General features: G+C 38.2%; 1 protein-coding gene across 6 annotated transcripts in view; it reads right to left on the bottom strand.

Annotated features, from left to right (window-relative positions):
• The window catches only part of myo16 (myosin XVI), an 81,035-nt gene that overhangs the window by 51,258 nt on the left and 6,367 nt on the right, over positions 1-23,410 (bottom strand). For 3 of the 6 annotated variants that reach the window (XR_013327789.1, XM_077727463.1, XM_077727467.1), the window contains exons 1-7: positions 16,209-16,418; positions 13,123-13,398; positions 8,266-8,336; positions 7,805-7,948; positions 2,459-2,567; positions 713-837; positions 507-632 (exon numbers count right to left, since the gene is read on the bottom strand). Coding sequence is in view for 5 of the 6 variants with exons in the window: in XM_077727463.1 (XP_077583589.1) it covers positions 507-632; positions 713-837; positions 2,459-2,567; positions 7,805-7,948; positions 8,266-8,336; positions 13,123-13,398; positions 16,209-16,260 (903 nt within the window). In the remaining variant the exon portion in view is untranslated. Of the gene's footprint in view, positions 1-506; positions 633-712; positions 838-2,458; positions 2,568-7,804; positions 7,949-8,265; positions 8,337-13,122; positions 13,399-16,208; positions 16,419-22,021; positions 22,230-23,410 lie in introns of those variants that run through there. The other 3 variants (XM_077727466.1, XM_077727465.1, XM_077727464.1) reach the window with 2 other exon arrangements.

Below are 23,410 nucleotides of genomic sequence, written 5' to 3'. Positions count from 1 at the left end.
GTAGACCTTAAAATAACCAATCACTAACATAAAGCAACTTTGTTAGTTTTGGCTTTGTCAACTATTTTTATTTTGACTTTCATAACGTGAAAGAAATGAATGGACTTTTTGTCGAGATGAGGGTAAAGTTGAGAATAATTCAAAATATGCATATATTCCCTTTGTCAGCACACAAGCCCAAAGCCCTGAAAAGTAATTATAAAAATCATGATGACTGGGCATGACTTGAATGTAATCGGCTTCTTCGAGTTTTTAACATCAGATGAAATCAGCTCTCCTCTTCATTTTTTGCTCAAATGCCATCTATTTCTTCTAGAGCTAATTTAAACTGCTGAATCCATATGAATACAGCTGAAGATCAATGAGGTCAAAAAGAGCAGTTCCTCAGAAAGCGAACAGAGTCACTCGAGGCCATTGCGACTTAGTAACCATCCATCAATACTTCACGCAATCACAATTGATCAATAAAGCTTGCACAAAAAAACCCATCATTTTCTTAAATTTACCTTTCCAAATTTGGCTGCCAAATGGAGAGGTGTCCAAAAGTTGTGTGCGACAGGATGTGGATCAGCACCGTTGTCTAATAACGCAGCCGCCACCTCCCGATAGCCACTGGCGCATGCAATGTGGAGCTTTTGGAAAAAGACAAATGAGTTTAATTTGTTAGTTGCACACAAAAAAAAAGAAGACAGCATGTACAAAAGACACTTACTAGGGTGACCCCATCATCATTGGGTTGATTGAGGTCTGCCCCTGTGGCTACAAGCTGCCTGATGTCAGATAGCATGCTATTGGGTTTTTGTGTCCTCATTGTATGCATGGAAGAAGTGTCCACACCTGTCACAAAATAAATGTAAAGCAGACCAAAACTCAGCAAAATGTAATCCGATTTTGTAGATTACAATAATTTAAAGGCACTAGGCCAAGATAAGTTAATTAAAGTCTTTATAGGGCATTAATTTTCTGCTATTGGTATTGATGAGAAGTTCAAGCCATTTTGAATTCAAAATAAATTAGACTTGAATTGCATTGACATATTCACAGTCCTCAGTTTAAATGAATTGGGTGTCTATTGATGTCAATGGCAGGCAATGAATTAAATACAATAACAAAAAATACATATCAACTCTCAATTATAACCATAGTGTATTTCTAGTTTAATTCATTTGAATGATAAGAATTTAGTTTTTAACTTACATTTTGATACAGGTATTTATTCAGAAAGAAATCACTGAAATCTGAATGAAAAAAAATGTACATGCACTTGGAAATGGAAAAATAAATAAGCTGAAAGAAGCGAATAATGAAAGCGGTAAGTGTATTTAATTTATTGCATTATTGCAACTGTTTAAAAGTTAATCAGGCTCAATTCTGGTTAGTAATCTAATTAATTTTTGATAATGATTAGGTCCTTTGTGTAGCATTTTTAGGGACTGGCAGCATAAATATGGAGGAAATGAAGAGACTGAAAAATATAAAATCAAAAATAAATGAATAGATGAAAACTAATATGTTTTGTGTGAGAAGTGATTTTATTTTTAGGCCGTATCAAATGCAATGGTTTAGTGATAAATGCATTAAATATTTGTCAGAAATCTTATTTGATGGATTGCCCTCTACATCCAGAACTTGTATCGATAAATCTGATTATTAGGAATGAGAATTTGGGCTAAACAGTGGCGGGATTCTCACTTTTAAAAACAAATTTCTGACTTTATTCTCAGAGGCACCACTTAGAAGTCCGAATTTTCACATAAAAGTCTGAATTTTCTTTTTTAAAGGACAGAGGTTCCAACTCAAAGTGATAATTCTAAGAATGGAGTCAGAATTTTTCTTTCACAATAAAAATCTTGCCCACATGTGGTTTTTCTTTACTCCCCCTCATTCTCTAACATAGAATATTTATGCACATAAGGAGCTTTTTTAAAAAAATCTGATCATGCTATAGATTATAATACAACAAATTACACTCTAGGGACTGGGAACCCCCACAACAGTGGGAAAATGTAAAGAAATCACGTTTCCATAGTAACAGAAACCCAGAACGCCATGTGTTGCATGCTGCTTTTAGTAGTGAGGGGATGCAGACTGCGGGAGGGATGTAATGACTTCAGGGTCTGGCCCAAAAAAAAAAGCACTGAAGTAGCTATAAATTAGTGTAAATGGCAGATACTCGTTGCACAAACACACTGTTTTTTTGTGTGTAGGCTACCATGAGCTCCCCAAAGGCTTTGTGGGCTCTTATAGTTTCATGGTAGGCCAATAGAGGGTCATTAAATCTTGTGTCCAACCAGATTGAGCCCTAAAGGTCTAGTTAATACCAAAAAAAAAGACCGGATTAACATACTATCTCAACAAATTCTAGTGTCTTTGTTTGTGCTTAAGGGCCAAATCTGATTTTAAAAAATGGATGGGGATGTAAGTTCATTCAAAGGTCAGGAAGAAAAATGAAAGTTACCATTTTCTTCTAAGTGCTTGCGTAGAAAATAGCGACTCTCGCTTCTCTCAGCAGTGTAGTCCAGTGCGGTGTTTCCGCTGATGTCCTGAAGCAGAACATTCACTCCAGCCTTCCAGGAATAAGAGACAGGGATTAGCGGGTCACATGTCAAGGAATGGTGTTTCAATGCCATGCTAGGTGCAGACGTCCTATTGACAAGTATTTGAATATTAGTTTTGTAACTCTCAGGACTGTTTGAGAACAGCCTCAAGGCCAAATTTTGAAGGTGTTGGTCTTCTCTGATTTCCACTCCCCAAAGTCTTAGTGTCAGTAAGAACTGGTTTTGTTGTCGTTTGTTTCAGTCTTGTTCTTGTCTCGGTCTCGACAGCCAACCGTCTTGGTCTCATTTAGTTCTGGTTTCTTGGTAATTTTGTGTAATCGCTGATTTTTGGTCATTTCCTTACTTACAAGGATGTTTAGGTATTTTGGAGTTTGTGAGTTTTGGTCTCATCTCGGTCTTGGCTTCCTTGGTGTTTGTCTGTTCTCTGTCTCGACTGCTAAAACTGGTCTTCTCTCAGCCTGCGCTTATCTCAGGGCATATATTCACACCTGGTCTAAACCCAAAAAGTTTGTGATGTGCACCCTATTGGGCAGCTGTGAATTTAAATCAGCAAGTTCTTGTGGCGAGTAAACAGCCCTCCATAGATAGAATGCACTGTGGTGTAAACCACACAAAAATTACACACCTTTTCGCACATGAAAGTCTTCTGTAGCTGTAACCATTTTGTGAACTATTTGTAGGAGCCCAAATAATTTGAATAATTATTCCAAGTTAATTGTTTATTGTACAAACGAGGTGTGTAGAAGGAATAGGTTCAGGCAAGGTGGAATAAAGCCACACAGTTTTTGAATGTCTCTCGCTCCTTCTCGATTATTCTTTGGATAAGTCTCGCGATTGGATATTTTTTGTCAATAATGTTCGTTTGTGTGCATTATATAAAGAAGCAAGTGCAAAAAGAGCCACAAGTCTATGTTTTTTACATCCATCTAAGTGTGCATACAAGGAAATACAAATGACACGAGCACCAGTCGGAAACTTTATATGATTTCAAACCTACAACCTTGTTTGCTTAGCCTCACAGCTATGTGACCTTTTCAATCCCCATTTTTATTCTGTTTTACCTCGCCAAGACCGTTTTGTCCAACAATGTTTGCACTTGTATAGGTTTGCTATGAAATCCAAGGAATTAAGCGAGAATTGCAATGGAAAAAGAAACTGCAGCAAACCAAAAAGGGTCCGAAGTATTTTGGTCTGAACCATGAACACAAACTGTTGGCTTCCTGGTGTGAATACACTCTCTGTCTTTGTCTTGTTTCAAAAGTCTTGGTCTCTGTGATTTCTAATCACAAGAATATCTTGGTCACAAGCCATAAATACTAGAGGATGACAGGAGAATAAAGACTGATGGTGGCTCACTCAGGGGTGGCGTCTCTCTTGAGGCGCCATTCACGACTACTCGCAATATGGTGATGATATATTAGTTGTCTTTGTTTGCTATGCACAAATGTCTGCTTTTTACAAACCAAAGCCTCTAACTTAATATACACAGTCTGCGAGGGGCACATGAATCACTAGTTTTATTCAGACGTAAAAAATAAATAAAAAAAACATGAAGAGGTGCACCTTAAACCAGGTCTGATAACAAGGACGTGCAGAGGTGATGGGAATCCATAAGTGAGGATTCTTATTGGACATACACAGCTAATAGAATTCTAAAGACCCAGTTGCATGGCAGATGATTTACGAGCATGTCCACAAAAGAAAAGCACCTCAAAGAAAAAGTCCTAATTGATTCATGCATCAACGACTCATTTTATAAGGAGAAAAAAATTATCGCATATTTCCAGACTACAATTTTTGTCACAAGACGCACCAAGCTGTATCGCCAATCATTTATAATGACATCAGAGAATTCTCACCAAGATGTGCCCACAATTATTCCTTTCTTAACAAAAGCAATTTAAAGAACATTGAGGGGAAAAAGTCTCTAAGCACCAAAGCTCACCTAACTCCGTTTATTATTGAATTTAAACCCACAATATGTCACTTAGATTTGTGCATATCACTCCAACAAACACTAATCACTGTCCTCATAAAGGTGACTCTTTCCTGCCATTTGTGTGCCTCCGAGTTTATGAGCCACTCGGTGGGGTGTAAAGGAAACCCGTCATATTCACCGCGGGGTGCAGTATATAAGTCAAAACAAGTCTAGCTGACTGGCGCTATCGCTGATACAATAGATACAGTGTGCACTTCTAATGCTTCAAGCTAACTCATAAATTACATTTCACATTCATCTTGTGTGATTAAATGATTTGGGAATGAGCTGTGACCGTAAACAGCAAGTCGTACATAGACAAAACACTATATTCTATTTAAAAAATATAGTGACAAATGGGATTTTGGTTTGAAAACAGCTGGTTTCAATAGTCATGAAAAGTATTGTTAAAGTAACTTTTGAAAAGTTAAGAATTATTGTTACTTTTCTGAAAAGTTACCCAATTATGAAAGTACCCAACTACGTTACAAAAAAAAAACCTGCATCCAATAATACTAATATTTGGTATACAGAGTGGCCTAAATGACAATAAATGTTATTTCCACATATGTAGATGCCATGTATCATTTTTATATAAACTATATACACAATGTACAATGTACAATGCATATTTTTATTAAAATTTATATGAATACATAGAATTGTAAATGACTACATTTAGTAAAAAACAATACAATTATAAATAATTTAAAAACAATGAAAACGGTAACACTTTAATGTTGTTCTAATCACACCCAATGACATTGATAGACAGCCAATTGATTTGCCCTGGGTGTTGCAGCCAATGACAGTCAATTAAATCTTTGAGTGCACTATGTAAGATTGAAGCATTCTGGATTTTGCCCATGATTCAAATTCCCATCCTCAAATGGAGTCGAAGACTTGTGATATTTTAATCTTATATTCTCTCCTTTCTGGTGATAAAGCAAACATTCAAAGAGAACAAAGACTGGTATAGTGCTTCTCCGATTTGCCCTTCTAAATCGTAACAAGAGGTATCCGAGAAATCATGCTATTCACAGGAGACATATTACTGTTAATATATTCCTTTTTTTATATTGTCTTTAAAAAAAACACCAGAGTTGTTGAACTGACCCACTTTCCCTGCTCATGACGGATGAATCTGGAACGTCTGCATTTGCCAGTCTTTTGAAGTTGGTGGTTAACAGCAAGCAAGCGGCTGCTCTGCGTTCAGCTTCGTATGTCTGTCTGATGATAAATTCACTCAGTCTTCCTAGCAGTTAGCGGAGGTTGATGTATCTCCGGCTAATTATGTAATGCGATCGTTTAACGTTTTTCTTAATTTTTGTTCAATCTCTTGGTAAGTCACCAAACTTTGACACCAAATACCACCCTATTAGGATACATTATGTCATTGCAATAGCACCAATTCTCCACAAAATGCCTGTATCTCAATTTATTCATAAGCAAATAGTCTCTCTTGTGAAATTAGTATAACATATATTTGATATCGTGATATATCATGAAATCAAAACTCCAAATCGTAGTATATTTTCTCCAGTTTGCACAGCATTATATGATAATAACATTGATAACATTGATTCTACTGCAGTAGAATTTCCCAATGTTCCGGTCACAGTACTATACTAAAAAAGGCAGTAACTCCAAATTGAATAGCTCTCAAAATAAGCAACTAATAGCACAACTTTAATGTCCTGAACCACCCAGGCCACACAACTCATCAGGTTGAGGTGCTGAGTGAGACCGGGTCAGAAGTCAACTTGTTAACCTCTCGCGGTTTGCGGGGCTACTTGCTGACGCCAACACATTTATATCTGTCGTGGTTTATCAATTTAGCCAGACACATGACTAATGCCTCTGTGTCCAGGGGCCACTAGTCATAATTCCCTTGCCGCCAACTGTGTCGCCTGGTCTCGCTTTTGTGAAAGCCAAGCTATTACTTTGGTGGTCGCGCAGTAATTCTCTGGAGAGTTGAGGCATTTTCCCCCCATCTTACTCTCAAAACATGAAGCAAACATTGTAATCTACTCAGGTTAACATACTAAGAAATGGCAACAAAATAAATATTAAATAAATCATTTTTAAAAATGAACAATTTTAAGATATACTTTTTTACAACTATTTCACTACTATTGACAATAATACATGTCCAATCATGGGGGGCTTTGCATCCTTGTGTTATGAATTAAATAATTTTATCACTGGTAGACATCAAATCCATTCAAACCTCCTACTTCAAATGGATTACACAGCTATTGCCATCAGTGGTAGATCGAATAAATACTAAAAAATAGGGTTGAATTATCATTATGTTTATGTCAGTAATTTGGGTGTCAATTTATATATGTAAATATATAAGTATACATATACATACATATGCATACACATACACATAAATATATAAATAATTGAATTAAATTTGCTATGTGAAGGTCTGACAATTTTTGGATCATCATTTAACGTCGATAATTACAGAAATCAGCCATTTTCCAAATGGATTAAAGGCTCTGAATATTCATTTTTTTGTAAATCTAAAACATTGGTTATTTGATATTTTTAAAATATATTTTTAGATTTTACAAAATGATTTTTGAACTGAAAACTAAGAAAATATAGATTAAAAAATGCAATTATCGATTTAAAATTTGGAAAATCAGGAAATTTAATATACATCTATACTCTTCATTTTAATTTGATTCTAAAACAGAAAATCAGCAGTCAAGATTTACTTTCCCGGGCCACATAAAATGATACGGCGGGCCAGATTTGGCCCCTGGGCCACCACTTTGACACATGTACCCAACAATGTTCATCAGAAAGCCCCAACACATTACGGGCAGGATCAAATCCATTTTAGGCTTTAAGAAGACGTGAAGCATCACATAGTAAGTAGACCCACCACAAGTGAAGTGTCACCCTTTGAATAGCATCACTTCAAAGACATCCATCCGTACCTCAGTGCAACATCTACCTTGTCACATACAGTCAATCAACTCAAGCAAGCTGTAAAGGAAGTTTGCTCCTGCCTGGTGAGAAGCCTCTGTGGGTCTCATCAACACAAAGTAGCTGAGCGCTAGTCTTATTTTCCCTCCTCTACAGATGTTCTCTTTAAGGACCTAATATGTGCAAGCACAGCTACTGACAGATATGTTAACATAAAAATAATGATAATAATAAAAAACATGCGTCTTGTTAGTGTGTGAGTGTTTGGTGTTATGCGATTCTTGGAGTGCATTCTGTCTAGTTGCTTGTGGTAGTCACTCACCAGTAGTAAAAGCAGGACCGTGTCAGTGTGGTCACAAACACATGCTACATGCAGAGCAGTCCAGAGGTCTTCGTCTTGCAGGTTGATGTTGAGACCTCGATCCATCAACACCTCTGCCGCTACCACGTTGTCATGGCGAGCGCACTGCAAAACGTTGGTAGGATATGGTTGTGTCGTGTTTCGTTCAAAGGTTTTCCATTGTAGCGAAATGAGAACCATACAAATGGATTTCTTGGACTACTTCTTTGATTTTTTTTGATTGTTTGTTATAAATGCATGAAAGTATTTTGCGACCTATGCTCGAGTCCGACTTATAGTGTGAAAAATATGTAGTTTAATGGTTAAGTTCACACCAGTTTGCATGCAGTGCAAGACAAATTTTAGTGAAGTGGCAGATACATCATCATTATATTCTGTACCGCTGTTAAATTTGCCGTGCACCATTTCTATGTATGGCCTACCAAGTGTAGCAATGATCCGCCAGAGGAAATGGGAGTGCTGGGGTCAGCTCCGTCCTTCAGGAGTCGTAGAACTGGAACACAAGAGTGAATAGACTGTTAGGGTTTGGGTTTATTTGATTTTATTTTTTTCTGAGCCTCATTTGGTTTCCATTGTTTGAAATCCCCCAAAAATCTGTGTTGCCGTTCATTATTTTCCAACCAAAAATGAATCAGAACTGATAAAAATCAAGGAATTAATCCGAAATGACCCAGAAATGCCCCAAAATCAATGGGAAATAACTGAAAATGAAGAAAGTTACAACCATCCGAACAAAAACTGTGTGGAGTTTTTGTGTTAACCCCTGTGGTTGTAAGGCTTTTCTCCGGGTACTCCAGACCCCCGCTCATCCCAAAAACATCCATGATAGGCTGGTTGGACACTCTCAATTGTCCCTGCTCTGTGACTGGTTGGCAATCAATTCAGGGTGTCCTCTGCTTACTAGTCATAGCTGGCTGGGATAGGCTCGGCTAAACCGTGACATTTCGTAAGGTTAAGCGGTATAGGAAATCATTAAATAATTTATTTAATGCCTTGAAGGTACAATTCCGATTCCAAACTACATCACCACACAATGAATCCTGATACATCCTCTAAAGTGTAATATTGTTGGAAATAAATTTAATGTTGAAGACAATCAGAGTAATTATCTTTCATGTCTTCCTAATACTGCAAATACTGAGGACTCTCACTGCCCTCTATTAAGGCTCATTTAAGATTTAAGTAGTCACCAGAGAATAGATAATGCTCTGGCTTTCCTGTATATACGCTAAGATGCTCATTAGTGAGTAGCAAATTTGAAGCGGATGAGATATAAACAGCATTTAGAGCCACAGAATAGTCAATGTTTTTTCTTGCATTCTACATCATTACATCAACATATTTACGTGTAATCGGATATAGCAGGTGAATTAAACTCTGCTTTGTCGCGGGCCACATTGTAGTCGTTGATGTTGAAATGAACAAATGTAAATTGTGTGAATGGATTGGACGTCTGGAGCCATCAATATAATTGCTTGATTCATAAATTAGCAAATGAACCTTATCTATTTTGATAATAAAAAAAAACTGTAGAGACTTTGTTAACCTGAAATTGACCATATTCTTTTTTGAGTATCTTAAAAACACTTTCTCAGTCCCCAATAATTATGCTTGTTGGTCAGAAATAGTGAATATTCTTTTTTATGTAAAAAAAGAAAAATGTAAATATTGTCTTTTTATCCATGTATTTATTCTTATAGTTCTTTTTAATAAAGAAGTTGAGAAAATGTAAACAACAACAACAAAAATCCAAATAAAACAATGCAAAAAGTATTTATCTTCTTAAAACGGGAAAATTTAAATTTGTGGAAGATGGAAATTTAACACAATTTTAATTAAAATCATGAAGTGCATGTTACTATTTGCTTACACATGACATGCATGCAAAATGATGCAGCTAACCGGATCTGTCCCTTGTATTGCCATTTTGAATCCCCATTGGAATAATTAAGTGTAAAATAAATATACTGGCATCACATTCAATTTTCACCGTTTGTAGCGCTTAACGAATACTAAATAAAAGTTAAGGGTAGTGAGCTGCATTATTATCTCAAAAAAGGAGAAAAAAAGACTAAAGCAAGGGGTTTGCTTGTAAAAATCCAATCAATAGTGTCTTCAAATATTCCCCCAGGTTGCAGCTTTTATTATTGGGCAACACTTTTATTTGGAAAAACCCAACTACATTTTTATTTATTTTGAGCCTTGCCTTGACCATTTTGCAATTTAATTTATTGTTGTTTTTCAATTTTCGACTTAAGTGCTTGGAAAAGGATTCCTCTAAAATGGATAATAGTCTCAAAATAGCCACTTCCTTCCAGCAAAAATAAGCACAAATGTGTTTCTTTGTAATTCTGTAACAATGCCAATTAAGTTTAAAACTGTGTTTACGAAGGAGATCACAGCGATTCCTGATTTACAGTTCTGAGTCATGGTTTTGAGGACAATTCTAGCTTTAACGCAGCTGCTCCAAAGCCATATGACATTTCCATGGCAACTGCTAAGGGGCAAAATTGAAAAGAGCAGGAGAATACCAGAGGGTGGAGAAGCTGGGGGAAATTTCTATTTGATAGAGTTACAATAGAAGTTCATCCACTCTCCACACTAATGTGTCGTATTTTCTGGACTATAAGGCACAACTAAGACTTCAATTTTCTAATAAAACGGCAGTACGCCTTATAATCCAATGCGCCTTATATACGGATACATATTGGTTAATCAATGTATGTCTCTTTACTACAGCTCCATCTAGTTGATGTATAACAATTCCAAACCAGTCCTACTATAGTAGCTTTATAAGACAACCCTTTACTAATATAGCGACGTCTAGTGTATATGTATATATAACCCAATGCACTACTAATACCACAGCTCCATCCAAAGTACAGAAATATAAGCTTTTAGTATCTTTACTGGACTACTTAGCAGAACTGACTTTGGGTAAATGAAGGGGTAAACCATGGACTGCTCTATTTAAAAAATCACACACATGCATAAAATGGAGCTATTAACAAACACTACCAGTTTCCTGGCATTGGGTAACAACAAAAATGTAGGGAAAGCAGGGAACTAAATATATACTACAGAAAAATCGAGGACAATAGGGAAGACAAATTCCAATGAGGAAGCAAAGATATTGATATTGGAGTGCGGCAGTACAAATGATTGTAGAAATGAGATGATCCTGCTTCGATTACATCATTTACAGATGAATTCAGGTCAGATGCATATTTTCAACTGATTTGCTGCACACATTAAAAACCAACATGAATTTACATAACCCATACAGAAAATGTTTGAAGCACATACTCATATAGAGCCTGTTTTTATAAATAGTCAATGACATTTCAAAGCAGATGTGTGAACATTTCGTCTCAACTTCTTGCTGAGAAAATGTCTACACATTGCAAATGTATAAATAATATTTTCAGACTGAAGAGCCCATAGTGATTAATCAAACATGCTCTTTTAAGAAAATTTGAGTGATAGTGAGCTGCCATGTAACATAAAAGTGGATCAAAGTTGAGAAAAAAAATTACAAAAGCACTGTTTGAAAGTCCAATAAATTCAGCTATATGTGTTCATAACTTCTTTGTGGGTGTAACAAAAAAAGAAGAGTACATTAACAAATAAAAAAATATAGAAATCAGTGTATAGGCTTCTTAACTCTTTCCCTGCCATTGACAGCAAAAATACATTTAATCATTTTTACTTTGGTTTCACTTGTTCACTGCAGATTAGACTTCTATCGCAGTCAGTGGCACTGAAACAATAATTCTAAGTCTTATCCTGTCATTGAGGTCTCCTTTCCTAATGAAGCTATTGAGTTTGTCATGCATCATTAATTAGCTACAAATGCAAATCCCCTTAATTACACTTTTAGCTCCATCCTACACAATAACTCCAAGGCAACTGCTGTTTCTGCATTTCCTCTTATCTTAAAACATGCATGTCATGTGGGCAAAGGATTCTGAAATATTTCCTTGTAACTTTAGAAGATGGTGCAAGCCCAAGGCACATGGAATCACTGTGACAAAAAAAAAAAACCATAAAAAAATGAACTTATAGGCCCACAAGTACTATGATGGAATACTAAAGTAGGCAGGCTAACATGTCGTAAATTGTGATCTACGTTGCCCTCCTTTGGTTCAAAGGCTGACCGACAAATCACCGGAGAGGTAACAGCTCAAGATCATGATGCTTTCTGGCTTATCTGTTAAACCTAAATTATTCTCCCGTGTTTGGATTTTCAAAAGAGCGGCGACCAAAAGACCGGCAACCAAAAGACCAGCGACCAAAAGACCAGCGACCAAACATCCAATCACCGAACCCCTGCTATGAAATTTGGGTCCCTGTATGACCTGTGTCAGAGTTTGGTCCAAATAGCTAGCATTAATTCAGATCAGTTTACAGTGAGGGTTGGATTCTGCCAAGCCTGGCCTATGACACCAGTCCTTATCTGAACTTTCATGAACAGCATATCTAGACACAGCCAAGGTATTGAAGGGGGTCCGGTTTGTTGTTTTTATAGTATTTTTATAGCATTGCAAAGAAAAAATAATTACATTTCTAAAAAGTGTAGTGTAAATATCTTAAAGCTAATAAAAATAAATTAGAACTATAATCAGCTAAAACCACCTTGGTCTTTTTTTAGTTATAGCACCAGGTGTTGTATTGAAGTGTTTTACATTCTGAAAATTCATTTTATTGGCTGTTTATTTGTCTTTGCAGGAAGACAGTTCAGATTCTATATTAGACAAACTGGGCATTGCCAGCCAAGGTTAAAATTGATTAAGTTTCTACCGGATGAAAAGTCTCCCTCCACTCTGTTGTCAATAGACTTAATGAATAATGACAGACTTTTTTCCCAAATGACAATGCCATTGCAAAGGACGAGAGGCACTGTTGAATGAGGGTGTAGCATGTGTTTTAGTCACGGTAATGATCTGATAGCATCACTTATGAACAGGTTAACTGCAAAACTATATACTAGTAGTCTGTGGTTCGAAATAATCCATTGGACTAGAGACAAAATTGTGTACCGTTTGTACAGACTAACCACAACATTTTTTAACAAGGGGTTTAGCATTATTTTATCAATTATATTACTTTTTCAGCTCCTATTACAGCTACTACAGCAGCCAGTTATTCAGTGATCGTTTAGCAAATGATTTAGATCTAATTTACTAAAACATAGACATGCTTTACTTTCTGAACCACACAAAATGAAGCAGTGGATTGGGTTCCTGGATGACACTTTGACACCCTCCTCATATACGCACCTTCTCTGTCATCATGTCGGATAATGGCATCCTTTAGAATGTCCGCGAGGCCGAATCGGACTTGTTGCTCTTTGCGGTGGCCAACTGGAGGTGCTCGGCCTTTGACTCCATCTTGCTGGCGCTGCTGGAGGCTCTTTTCTCGCTCATAGTACGCCCTTATTTGGTCGCAGCGCATCCTTTTTACCAATCGTTGGCGCTGGCCAATGGGCAGAGACTCCAGCAGACACTGGTCGATCTCCATGTTCTGACGAAAGGCGTTACATAGCTGGAAACAGCCTAAAGATGAAAGAAAATGAATCAGATGACTTCTAAAGAGTGAGGGATAAAACACTTAACTTTAGGCTTCCCTTGAATACATTTTGAAAAACACTGAGTTATTAACAGAAAACAGAAAACATTAAAGCTTTTGCTAAACCCTTGGGCGGCTTGAGATGCAGCGGAGCACTTGTCTTATTTCTACAGTGATTCTCTTGCTTTCTCTGTGTGTGAGTTTTACTTAGCCAGACACGAGATCAATCCCTAAGTATCCACAGGTAAAGCAGGGGGAAATTGCATAGATAAAAATATGAGTGAGTCTTTGGTTTCACCAATTAAATATCGAAAAGTGCAAAATAATGTATTTTGGGGCAGCTGGGTGGGCGAGATGTGTAGTCAGATGGAAAGTTCGATCGCAGGTCTGGATCTTCCTGTGTAGAATTTGCATGTTCTCCCCGGGCTTGCATGGGTTTCCTCTGGGTACTACAGTTTCCTCCCATATGCCAAATCCTTGCACGGTAGGCCTGTCGGAGACTCAAAATGGCTCCTCATTGTGCCCTACCATTGGCTGGCCACTAAATTTAGGGTGTACCCCGCCTGGTGCCCATAGTTGGCTGGGATAGGCTACAGCATTGACCCTAGTGAGGATAAGCTGTACGGAAAAGGAAGGGTTGAATGTATTCTCTATCATGAAATTTGCTCGAAAAAGTAGGATGGAGGGTCTATGCCCTTGAGATTTGAAACTAAAAAGAAAAAAATCTGAATATTCCTTTCAAACTCCACAGCTGAATAGGCTGAAACTGAAAGGGGGTGCGTTTAATACATCAGAAGTGTCTCAATAATAAGCCTTTTAGCTCACAATTAGACTGACCAGGGTGAATAGAACAGAAAGAAATGAGATATTAAGACCCCAACACTTGAAAACAGAACACTGAAGACAAATTTCCTGCAGGTGGCCTGAATTAAGATAAGATCAACAGATAAATGTCCAGATATAGAGCCATCAAGAACAAAAAAGGGGGTCTGGGATGACTCTCATGTCCTTTTGAAACTGGAAAAGACCCAAACTGCCAAATTATGTTCTCCCATAACTCATTGTCTGCCAGTGACATTGATACACAAACCAGACTTGATCTAGAAATCAGCTGGTTTTACTTTGAGCAAATATTACCACTCAGAACACCCCAACTAAGGAAACATATCATCCATATACTGTCCTCCTGTTCAGATGGCTTATTGCATTAACTACCATTCACTGCTATTGATGGTGATATGCATCAAATCCATTTGTACCAGTAGAACTAGAGGGGAAAATACCCTGGACAAAGTACTATTTGTACTTGCGTAAATGCTAAAGTAGGCAACAAGATGACATTTGAGTCCAACTACCTCTCACTCTGCCTTGACTTGCTGACAATCATTCTGACCAATCACTGAAAGTCCTTCAACTCACACTCAAGGCTGCGGTTGTCCGGCCGCCATTTATTAGTGGCGGATGACAGACGTCACATTATGTAGTGCATTTATGAATCATGACTCGTTCTTAACATTGCAGCATATGCAGGCAATACTCATCGGATTTAAAAAGACATACGTCAACTGCCTTGAGATGAACTTAAATAGGTTGACAGTAGTTGTCAAATTCATCTTAGGAAATGTTGGTCTTTTGAGTACATGAAGTGGGTGTTGCTTTCAAATCAAGGCAAAAAACAAAACAAAAAATGTCTGAAGTGACTACATTAGTGTAGTGAAGTTTAATGCTGTCTTTTATCGGTGCTAGAAAATTCGAGTTACATTTAGCGGAAACCTAAGAATGCAGAAACAACTATATTTTCCTTATTATAAAATTACTGTATGAAAAGAAATATACGATTGATTTACGAACACGTACTCACACATGTAAATGGATAACTCTGATTGTCTAAAAGAAAAATTTAATGATTACGTGAAACAGAACATTGGCTGAATATAAACATTATATTAAACACAGAAGTATCATCAAATGCATGATCTGTGTTTCATTGGGAACGTCACTTGCCATTAAATGCTCATCACAATGCCAGTAGTTCAAATATTTTGGATTTTCCTTCCAACTATAAACTAGAAGAACTTGCTGATAAAACAAAATCCTTTCAAGGTCATTCACTAAAAGAATCTTAACCCTACACATGCTTGAATGCACTAAGACGAGTTAAAGTGCTCCAGACAGCAGAAATATGAAGTAGGATGACCATCTAATGGAAGGTGAAAGGGAAACTGAAGCTTACCTATTAGATATTGATTGAATATGAAAACATTCCATGCATATTTCAGTGCTACTGGGTAAGATAGACGTCCATCCATTTAAATTTGGACATCATTCCATAGCCTGCTGCCAACCTTCTAGTTCAAATGGATTGGACGTCTATCTAATGGCACGTCTATCCAGTAGCATTACTTATGCATTTCCTCCAATATCCACAGCCAGGAAAGCCACTGCTATTTATTTCCCTTCCACTGCGAGAAAATACTCACCAGTCTAGCACATCAAGAAGGATTAAGTTTGACCCTAGTCATGAAATTATAGCTTTTAGTTTTGGTGCACCAGTGCCAAATGACTTTACAGTGGCCCCATCTGGCCACCCCTACTAAAAGAAATAGAAACGCCACTGCGTCTATCAGCGTCCATATCAGCCAATGCGTTAAAACGAGGGCTACCTGCCGCAGTTTGCCGGTCAACTTCAAACTGACGCTAACGCATCTGCAGCAATTGTCTGCATCCCGCACAAACACGCACACACACACACAAAACACACAATGAAAGGACATTTGAAGTTTTTGAGAGCACTTACAGCATTTGATGAAATGATAGTGAGACATTTTGGACTTGTGGGAGTCCATCATTTGGCCAGATGTCTGTCTACAGGTTCAAATTATTCATCCAGCTTCCCGAAAAAATGACCTCCTCGCACGTGCATTATTCGCTCCGATTGCAGATCGCGCAGTCCGGTTGAGACGCGGATTGCCTGCAGCATCTTCCCATCCATGACCATCACACGTGTCCCCCGCGTCACTGACTGACAGCCGGTTCAGCCCACCTCCGGCTCAACACACCCCCCGATGACGCAATGCTATTCACCTTCGCACACACGCTTGTGACTCACATACTAATGCAAGTGCAAGATGGGGGATGCGTTCCATTCATTTTACTCAGGAGAGGAATAGCCGATAAGAAGTGGGGGAGGAAAAGGGGGATACAGAGGGGAGACCAGTGTGTGTGTGTGTGTGTGTGTGTTTCAGGGGTGCATTGTAAAAGAGTGAGAGAGAAGTTGCTGCAGTGCGGCTGTTGGCACACTGACAGTTTAAGAGCGTGTCAGTGGGTCTTAAACTAGCCGCAATTGAATTGGAATGCAAAGTGTCTTTTCCTATGAGGGGGCTAGAACATGAGCACAGGCATTTGACATACTGTGACAGTGTGTTTGTGTGTCTATAGAGCAAAATTAAAATTGGAATCCATAAAGATGCTTTGCCAAGTGCTGTTGTCATTGTTGGCCAATCAGTTGAAAGCCCTGAAGTGTTAGAGTAGGCAAATGCATGATCATGATGTAAATAGAAGTCGATTTTTTTTAGAGGTAGAAGACCTGCCAAGTCATCACTCACATTGATGCTTAGTGTTTTTTTTCCATTGATTGGTGGATAGATCAGAATACAATATGCTAGTTATATTCTAGGGAGGTGGTCTGATGAGAAAGTGGTTAACGTGTCGGCCTCACAGTTAGGAGATCGTGGGTTCAATCCCAATTTCGGACATTCCTTTGTGAAGTTTACATCCCCAAGGTTGCGTGGGTTTTTTCCAGGTACTCCGGTTTCCCACCATATCCCCAAAACATGCATGGTAGGCTGGTTTAACACTCTAAATTGCCACTAAGTATGAGTTTGAGGGTGAATGATTTGGAATTGTTTTTGAATCAGGATTGATTGACTAATTGTGGATATATTCATAAAATAGGCCACTCCACAACCATTTCATCCTGTACTGTATGGGCATCTGAACAAGATCTAAATTACTTCATCTGACTCTTCTTGATGTAGAGAAGCAGTTGCCCTCCTTCTCACCTGAAGGAGACTGCGAACTCCCTGCTGAGAGAACTCCTTTCGGTCACTTGTAATTTGTTCTTTTTTCATGACCCAGCTTACTTACTCATGAGGGTAAGAGCGTGGATCGACTATAAAATTATGAATTTCACCACCTTTTCGGCTCAGCTACATCTCTTCTACAACAGATCGATACAAACACTTTGTCAATCAGCCAAACAACCTGAACATTATGACATCATCCTGTTGGGGCCATTTCTCATCAACAAAGACTAGTCCAATTTAAAAGTGCATTCAAATCTTTGAGACAAGCAAAGAGAGCAGGGCTTTCTCTCTGATGGAATACACATACGTATGTGTAGCCACCATAACTTTATATGCTCCCAATCATGTGTTTTATTGCCCCCAAGACTGCATCTACAGGAGAGAGAAACTAAATAAAATCTACGGCTTCATGTAAAAGAACTACAGAAGACACAAGCAAATGATAAAAAGACAACATCAGAAACTAAGAAAATAGTCAGTCGTTCATTCATTTTTTTGTACCACTTGGGTTACATTTTGAATTTGTGGCCAGCCAATCAGAGGTCAGAAGGAGGCGGACAACCATTCACCCTCAAACTCATACCTAAGGGCAATACAGAGAGAGTGTTTAAATAGACTTCCATGCATGTATTGGGGATGTGGGAGGAAACTGGAGTAGCAGGAGAAAATTCAAGCAAGCCCTGGAAAACTATGGAAACTCTTGGAACTCAGCTGGTATTAGACCATCCATTTCAGAACTGTGGCCATCGGACTGAAAAATGAGACTAAATGATGTAAAATATTGTGGTGGTGCATTCTCGAAATTGGAGGTTCTTATTATGGGCCGCAAGCATTCCTGACTTGACTGCAAACTGCTCCAGATGATCAATTAAGAGTTGGAGAAGCCAGTCAAAATAGATTAAACATCTAGCATCGCCAATGGCAGCCAATGAATTAAATGAGTGACGCAGAGGTTACTTTATTTCTACCATATCCCGTTATTGAAAAGCAGAAACATAGCTAGAAACATCACTTGTGGGACTCCCATATGGAGTATTTCCATTTTGGAATATGAGCCCAATTTTCATAAAAAGATAAAAATCATCCGAGGGGCAAGTAAGGTTTATTTAGTGGCGATGGCGAAGTTTGCGAGGCAACTTGAAAGGGAATCATGGGTAAAAAAAATAGAAAGAGCAAGAACAAGGCACAGATTCCAAAAATGGATATTCTTCAGTAATTTCTGTCATTGAAAATCAGGTCAGAGAAATGTGTGATATCTTCGGATAAAGCTTGCACCAAAATTGCACTCGATAAATAATGCAAAGGCACAAAATACCAAGATTCACATCTCAGCTACAGTGTTGCAGTGTGGGGAAACAATAGCCGTCATCCCCGTAATAGACTCCAGCTATAAAATCACAGGCTCACAGTGAAGATTGCAACTGTAAAAATGTCATGCAATGACATCCAAATGTCACATGGCGTTAGAGCAAGTGGGTGGAATAATTATTTTGGCTTTGGATTTGCTCTGGGATCCCCCTACAGTTGGGAACTGGCATTTCTAACTAAGTCAATCATTCATTTATCTTCCATGCTGTGCATCCCCGTCAGGGTTGCGGGGGTTGCTGGAGCCTATCCCAGCCGACTTCGGGCGAAAGGCAGACTACAGCCTAGACTAGTCGCCAGTCAGCCGCAAGGCACACAGAGAGACAGACAACTATTCGCATTCAAAATCATACCGCCACTAGCGGGAATCTGGAAGATAAAATGACCACAAATCACACGTTTATTGTTCAAGTTCTATTCTGAAAATATAAATATATATCATTTTATCGAGAACAACAACAGAAAATGGAAGGACTTAAAAAAAACGTACTACGTTATGAGTTTCATGTTTTTTGTTTCTTTGGCTCTTATGGGAGAACTACAGAGCTTTTTTCAACAACATATAAGCACAATAGCAAATACAATTTCATTAAAGCATACCCAAAGACGATTTTATTCCTCATTCCAATTTAGGATCAATTACAAATGCCCCTGTCAATCAACCCCAATTGCTAAACAATGAAAGCATGAACCTGACTACACTGTTCATATTCCAAAAGTGTCTTTTTGCCATGGTAGAAACAAATGGAGAACAACTCAAAAGTCATCTTTCAAGGACAATTCCAGCAACTTTGGTGCCTGTCATTCATTTTTTTTCAGTAGTCTCCATTGTCCAAAGCCATTCCCAGGTGGGTGAAAGGTGGAGTACACCTGTTAATCACTTCACTAAAACTTTTGATTGTGAAGCTGCTGTCCCAAACTAGAAATACTGAATTTGGGTTAAATTAAAAGACATCCTACGATGCTATAATCAATCCCCTGCGGACGCAATGTGTTACAGAGCAGTGAAGTTCAAGGTGGCACAACTTGTTCTCAGCGTGAAATGCAATGCCGAAAGGCAAGACAACTCATCTCTAGCGAAGCAGTGAGCCAATCACGTCCTAATAATTTTTACCTCACTTCTGCCATAATTAGTTGGATATCATAGTACTCATAGTCAGTGTACATTGATTGGAAATAACCTGGGCCCAATTGCTATGAAAGTTTGAATTTAAATTCTGAACACGTGCTAAAAGGCAAAGTTGCACATATTCAGGTGCAATTTTTGTTAATAGATCAGAGAAAAAATGGCTACTTGGTGTTGTGCCACGACAGTTAAAATTTTCTAGCTGTAAATTGGTATGTAAATTAATCACTGTTGCATTTCTTTACCAGAAAAAAATTGAAGGCAAAAAGGAAGATGAATTGATTTACAGTGGCCTGTCATGGTGTCATCCACTATCACTTCTTTCATCCAACCAGTTTATCATCTCGTAGTTCTGGAGACAGATTATGCATTCCATATCTAAACGCTGATCCTTTCATCCCTCATGTAATCTGTTTTCTAACTCAGGGTGACTGCCAAATTTGAAAAAAAAAAAAGACCATCGGTCGATTTTGCAGTGAACTTTCACCCTTCTCTTTCGACTTAGGCAGTTTGTCCCCCATGGGTCAACTGGGTCATTAATCACACCACCAGATGAATAGCATTGACTCTGCCAGTGAAGCCAGCAAGAAACAACTGTTAACCCTGTATAGGCTATTTATTTTACTCACTGGTTGCTAAACACCCATCTGCCGCGTGGCCGGTAATGAGTCACATGTAAATATTGTCATACATAAAAAACAATAGATGTAGTCGTTTTTACTCATTTTTTTACATTTAAATCTGAAACAAACGTGAAAAAAAATCATCTGTACTTAACTTTTATTTATTTATTTATTTTAAGATAGGTTAGTTAAAAAAAGATTCAACCACAATTATTCTTTTGATTTATTTGAAAGGGAGGTTAGGTTTTTTTTATATTTTAAACTTTGATTAATTTTAATCTTATTGTTTTTGTTAACATATTAATGTATCATTTTATCTATCCATCAAAACACAATAAAAAATATTCTATGTATTTAAAAATTAGCTTTATATATGCCGGGCCGGCAGCCAAGTACAGTGGGGTTGAGGGTTCGATTCCAGAGGGTTCCTCACTGGGTGGCGTTTGAAATGTTGTCCCTAGGATTGCCTAAATTGCGACTAAATAGTGAGTGTGAGCATGAATGGTTGTTCGTCTCCTTGTGCCCCGTGATTCGCTGTCATACAATTCAGTGTCTGCTCTGTCAGGTGCTCAAAGTCAGCTAGGATAGGCTCCCCACCATCCTTGTGAGGACATGTGGTTCTGAACATTAATGAAAATAAACTGTTCTAACTTATAGCCAAAAAATATTATTATGCTATTTCATTTATCAACTTTACGTTGTTGGTGAGGGTCATAACTGTAATGTATTTCTGTTTTAAGTTATTTTAATTGAATACAATTTGTTTCAATGTTATTAATTCAATTAAAAAAATCATGTAAAACAATCTTTGATAATAAAAACATGTGCATAGTTATTATTTATACCTAGCCTGCATATATGTGGACATCATGTTTTGGGTCATGTATGCTGTTAAATGATAAAAGTTTGGATCTACATTTTATTGTTTGTTTGTTTTTCTTATTCTGTTATGGAATAGGGTCTAGCACCCCCCACTACCTGGACAAGGATAAGCAGTATAGAAAATGAATGCATGGTCATTTTCCCTATTAATGGTTAACTCAAGAAAGGACATCAGCTATGTCCAAGGGCAAGTGATTGACCTTGTCATTTGAGTAAGAAAACTTGCCGTAAACAAAAAGCGCAGAGCGCCATAACAAGTTGCGAACCTGGGGACAATCCTCTTTGAAATCAATCATGCACAATCAGCTGTCCATTCCCATCCCTGAATGCACACAGTAGTCATACATTCTTCTACAACAAATGTTATATATAGATCCGTAGCAACTGCAAGGTGCCACATCTGCTTTTTCTTTCATTTCCCGAGCGACCGCTCCAAAGAATAACAAGACAATCATGCAGACGCGTATGGATGGGTCCAGGACCGCTAGTACACCTGCCGGATACGGTTCTAAAAAAAAAAAACACTTACTGGTGGGAGTCCAACCGGCAGAGAACAACGAAGCTCAACTGCCGGAGATCCGACGACAGCCGCCTCCCCAATCTCACACTCCCCACCGCTGTGATGTCATTCATTCATGCGTTTCCCTTGTAACCATGGCAACACTACCGCTTGGATTCTTTACATCTCTTTCCCCGTCTTTCTTTGTCCCCGTCTCCCTCCTCCGACTCTCCGGACTCTAGTGAACCAAGCAAAGAGGTACAGTTACACCCCCTTCGTCCAAACAAACGTCCCTCCCCTCCCATTCAAGTAGAAAAGAGGTCCTGGACACAGCAACATAAAAGCCCAAGCCCAATAGTTTTGCACTTTTGTCGAGACAAGTGTCCGATAAAGACAACTGGCCGACTGGCGAGACACAAAGTAGCGCCTGGAATATATCCCGTTTCAACATGAGCCAGCTGTCGCAATTTGCAGATAGACATGCAACAAAAACACAAGACTTGAGACCACGAACAGATGGGTTTGTCTGCCAGAAGCAGATACGTCAAAATGATTAAAAAAAAAAAAAAACAAGCTTGAATAGTAAATGGGGTGCCGTATTGACCTTGGAAAAAGTCACCCTTGCAGACACTTTTAAGCTGCATTCTCCAAAATGCAAACACATTTTTTACTATTGGAGAGGACTACCAAATGACTTATTGATACCCCAATCAAATCTGAAGATACAGTTAGTTAGCCTCTCAATGAGCAGTCAGTGTAAGGGGTCGGCGACACAACATTTTGAAACAGCCATATTGGACTCAAAAAAGCCACAAAAAAATATGTCTGGAAAAATTAAAAGCCTTATTTATATGAGCCTATATATTAGCCCACTATAACAAAAAAGAAGACTAAGTTGTTTCATGAGCATTCATGATTAAATGTTTATTTTTCGTTACAGTGCATTCTGTAGAGAGCGACGCGTCATGTGTCTGCTTTGTTGTACGATTCTGCCTGAAGTTTAACTCCATTTAAATGTTTCATTGCTTTGATGAAATTAAAGAAATGCAGTAAATAAATCCGATTTTTGATGTCACTTTTAGTTTGAGGATTCAATAAAAATTATAGTTAAATATGGATGATGACACACTGGAAGACATCATCTTCTATTTGACTTAAAATTTCAACACAGCATCACTATTAGCAATTTATTCGGACCTCCGGCAGCCTCTGACAAGTAGTCAGGGGAGCACCCTCGTAAGTGGACAAGTGTTTGGGTGAGAGGGGGAGTGGTGCTCTGGTGACGCGTGTACAGGTTTCCTACCAAAAATGGGAACACGGCAGTGGACTGATGACATTTCTCATTGCACTGTTAACGCCCTCAGTCCCTATGCCGATTATAGAGATTCAAGCATGTGATCCAATCAAATTTATAGTAAA

This window comes from Stigmatopora nigra, chromosome 11, assembly GCF_051989575.1.
Source record: "Stigmatopora nigra isolate UIUO_SnigA chromosome 11, RoL_Snig_1.1, whole genome shotgun sequence".
In the NCBI taxonomy this organism is placed as follows: Eukaryota; Metazoa; Chordata; class Actinopteri; order Syngnathiformes; family Syngnathidae; genus Stigmatopora; species Stigmatopora nigra.
Note: the sequence above shows the minus strand (reverse complement) of the source record. Positions and strands in the feature narration are given on the sequence as shown.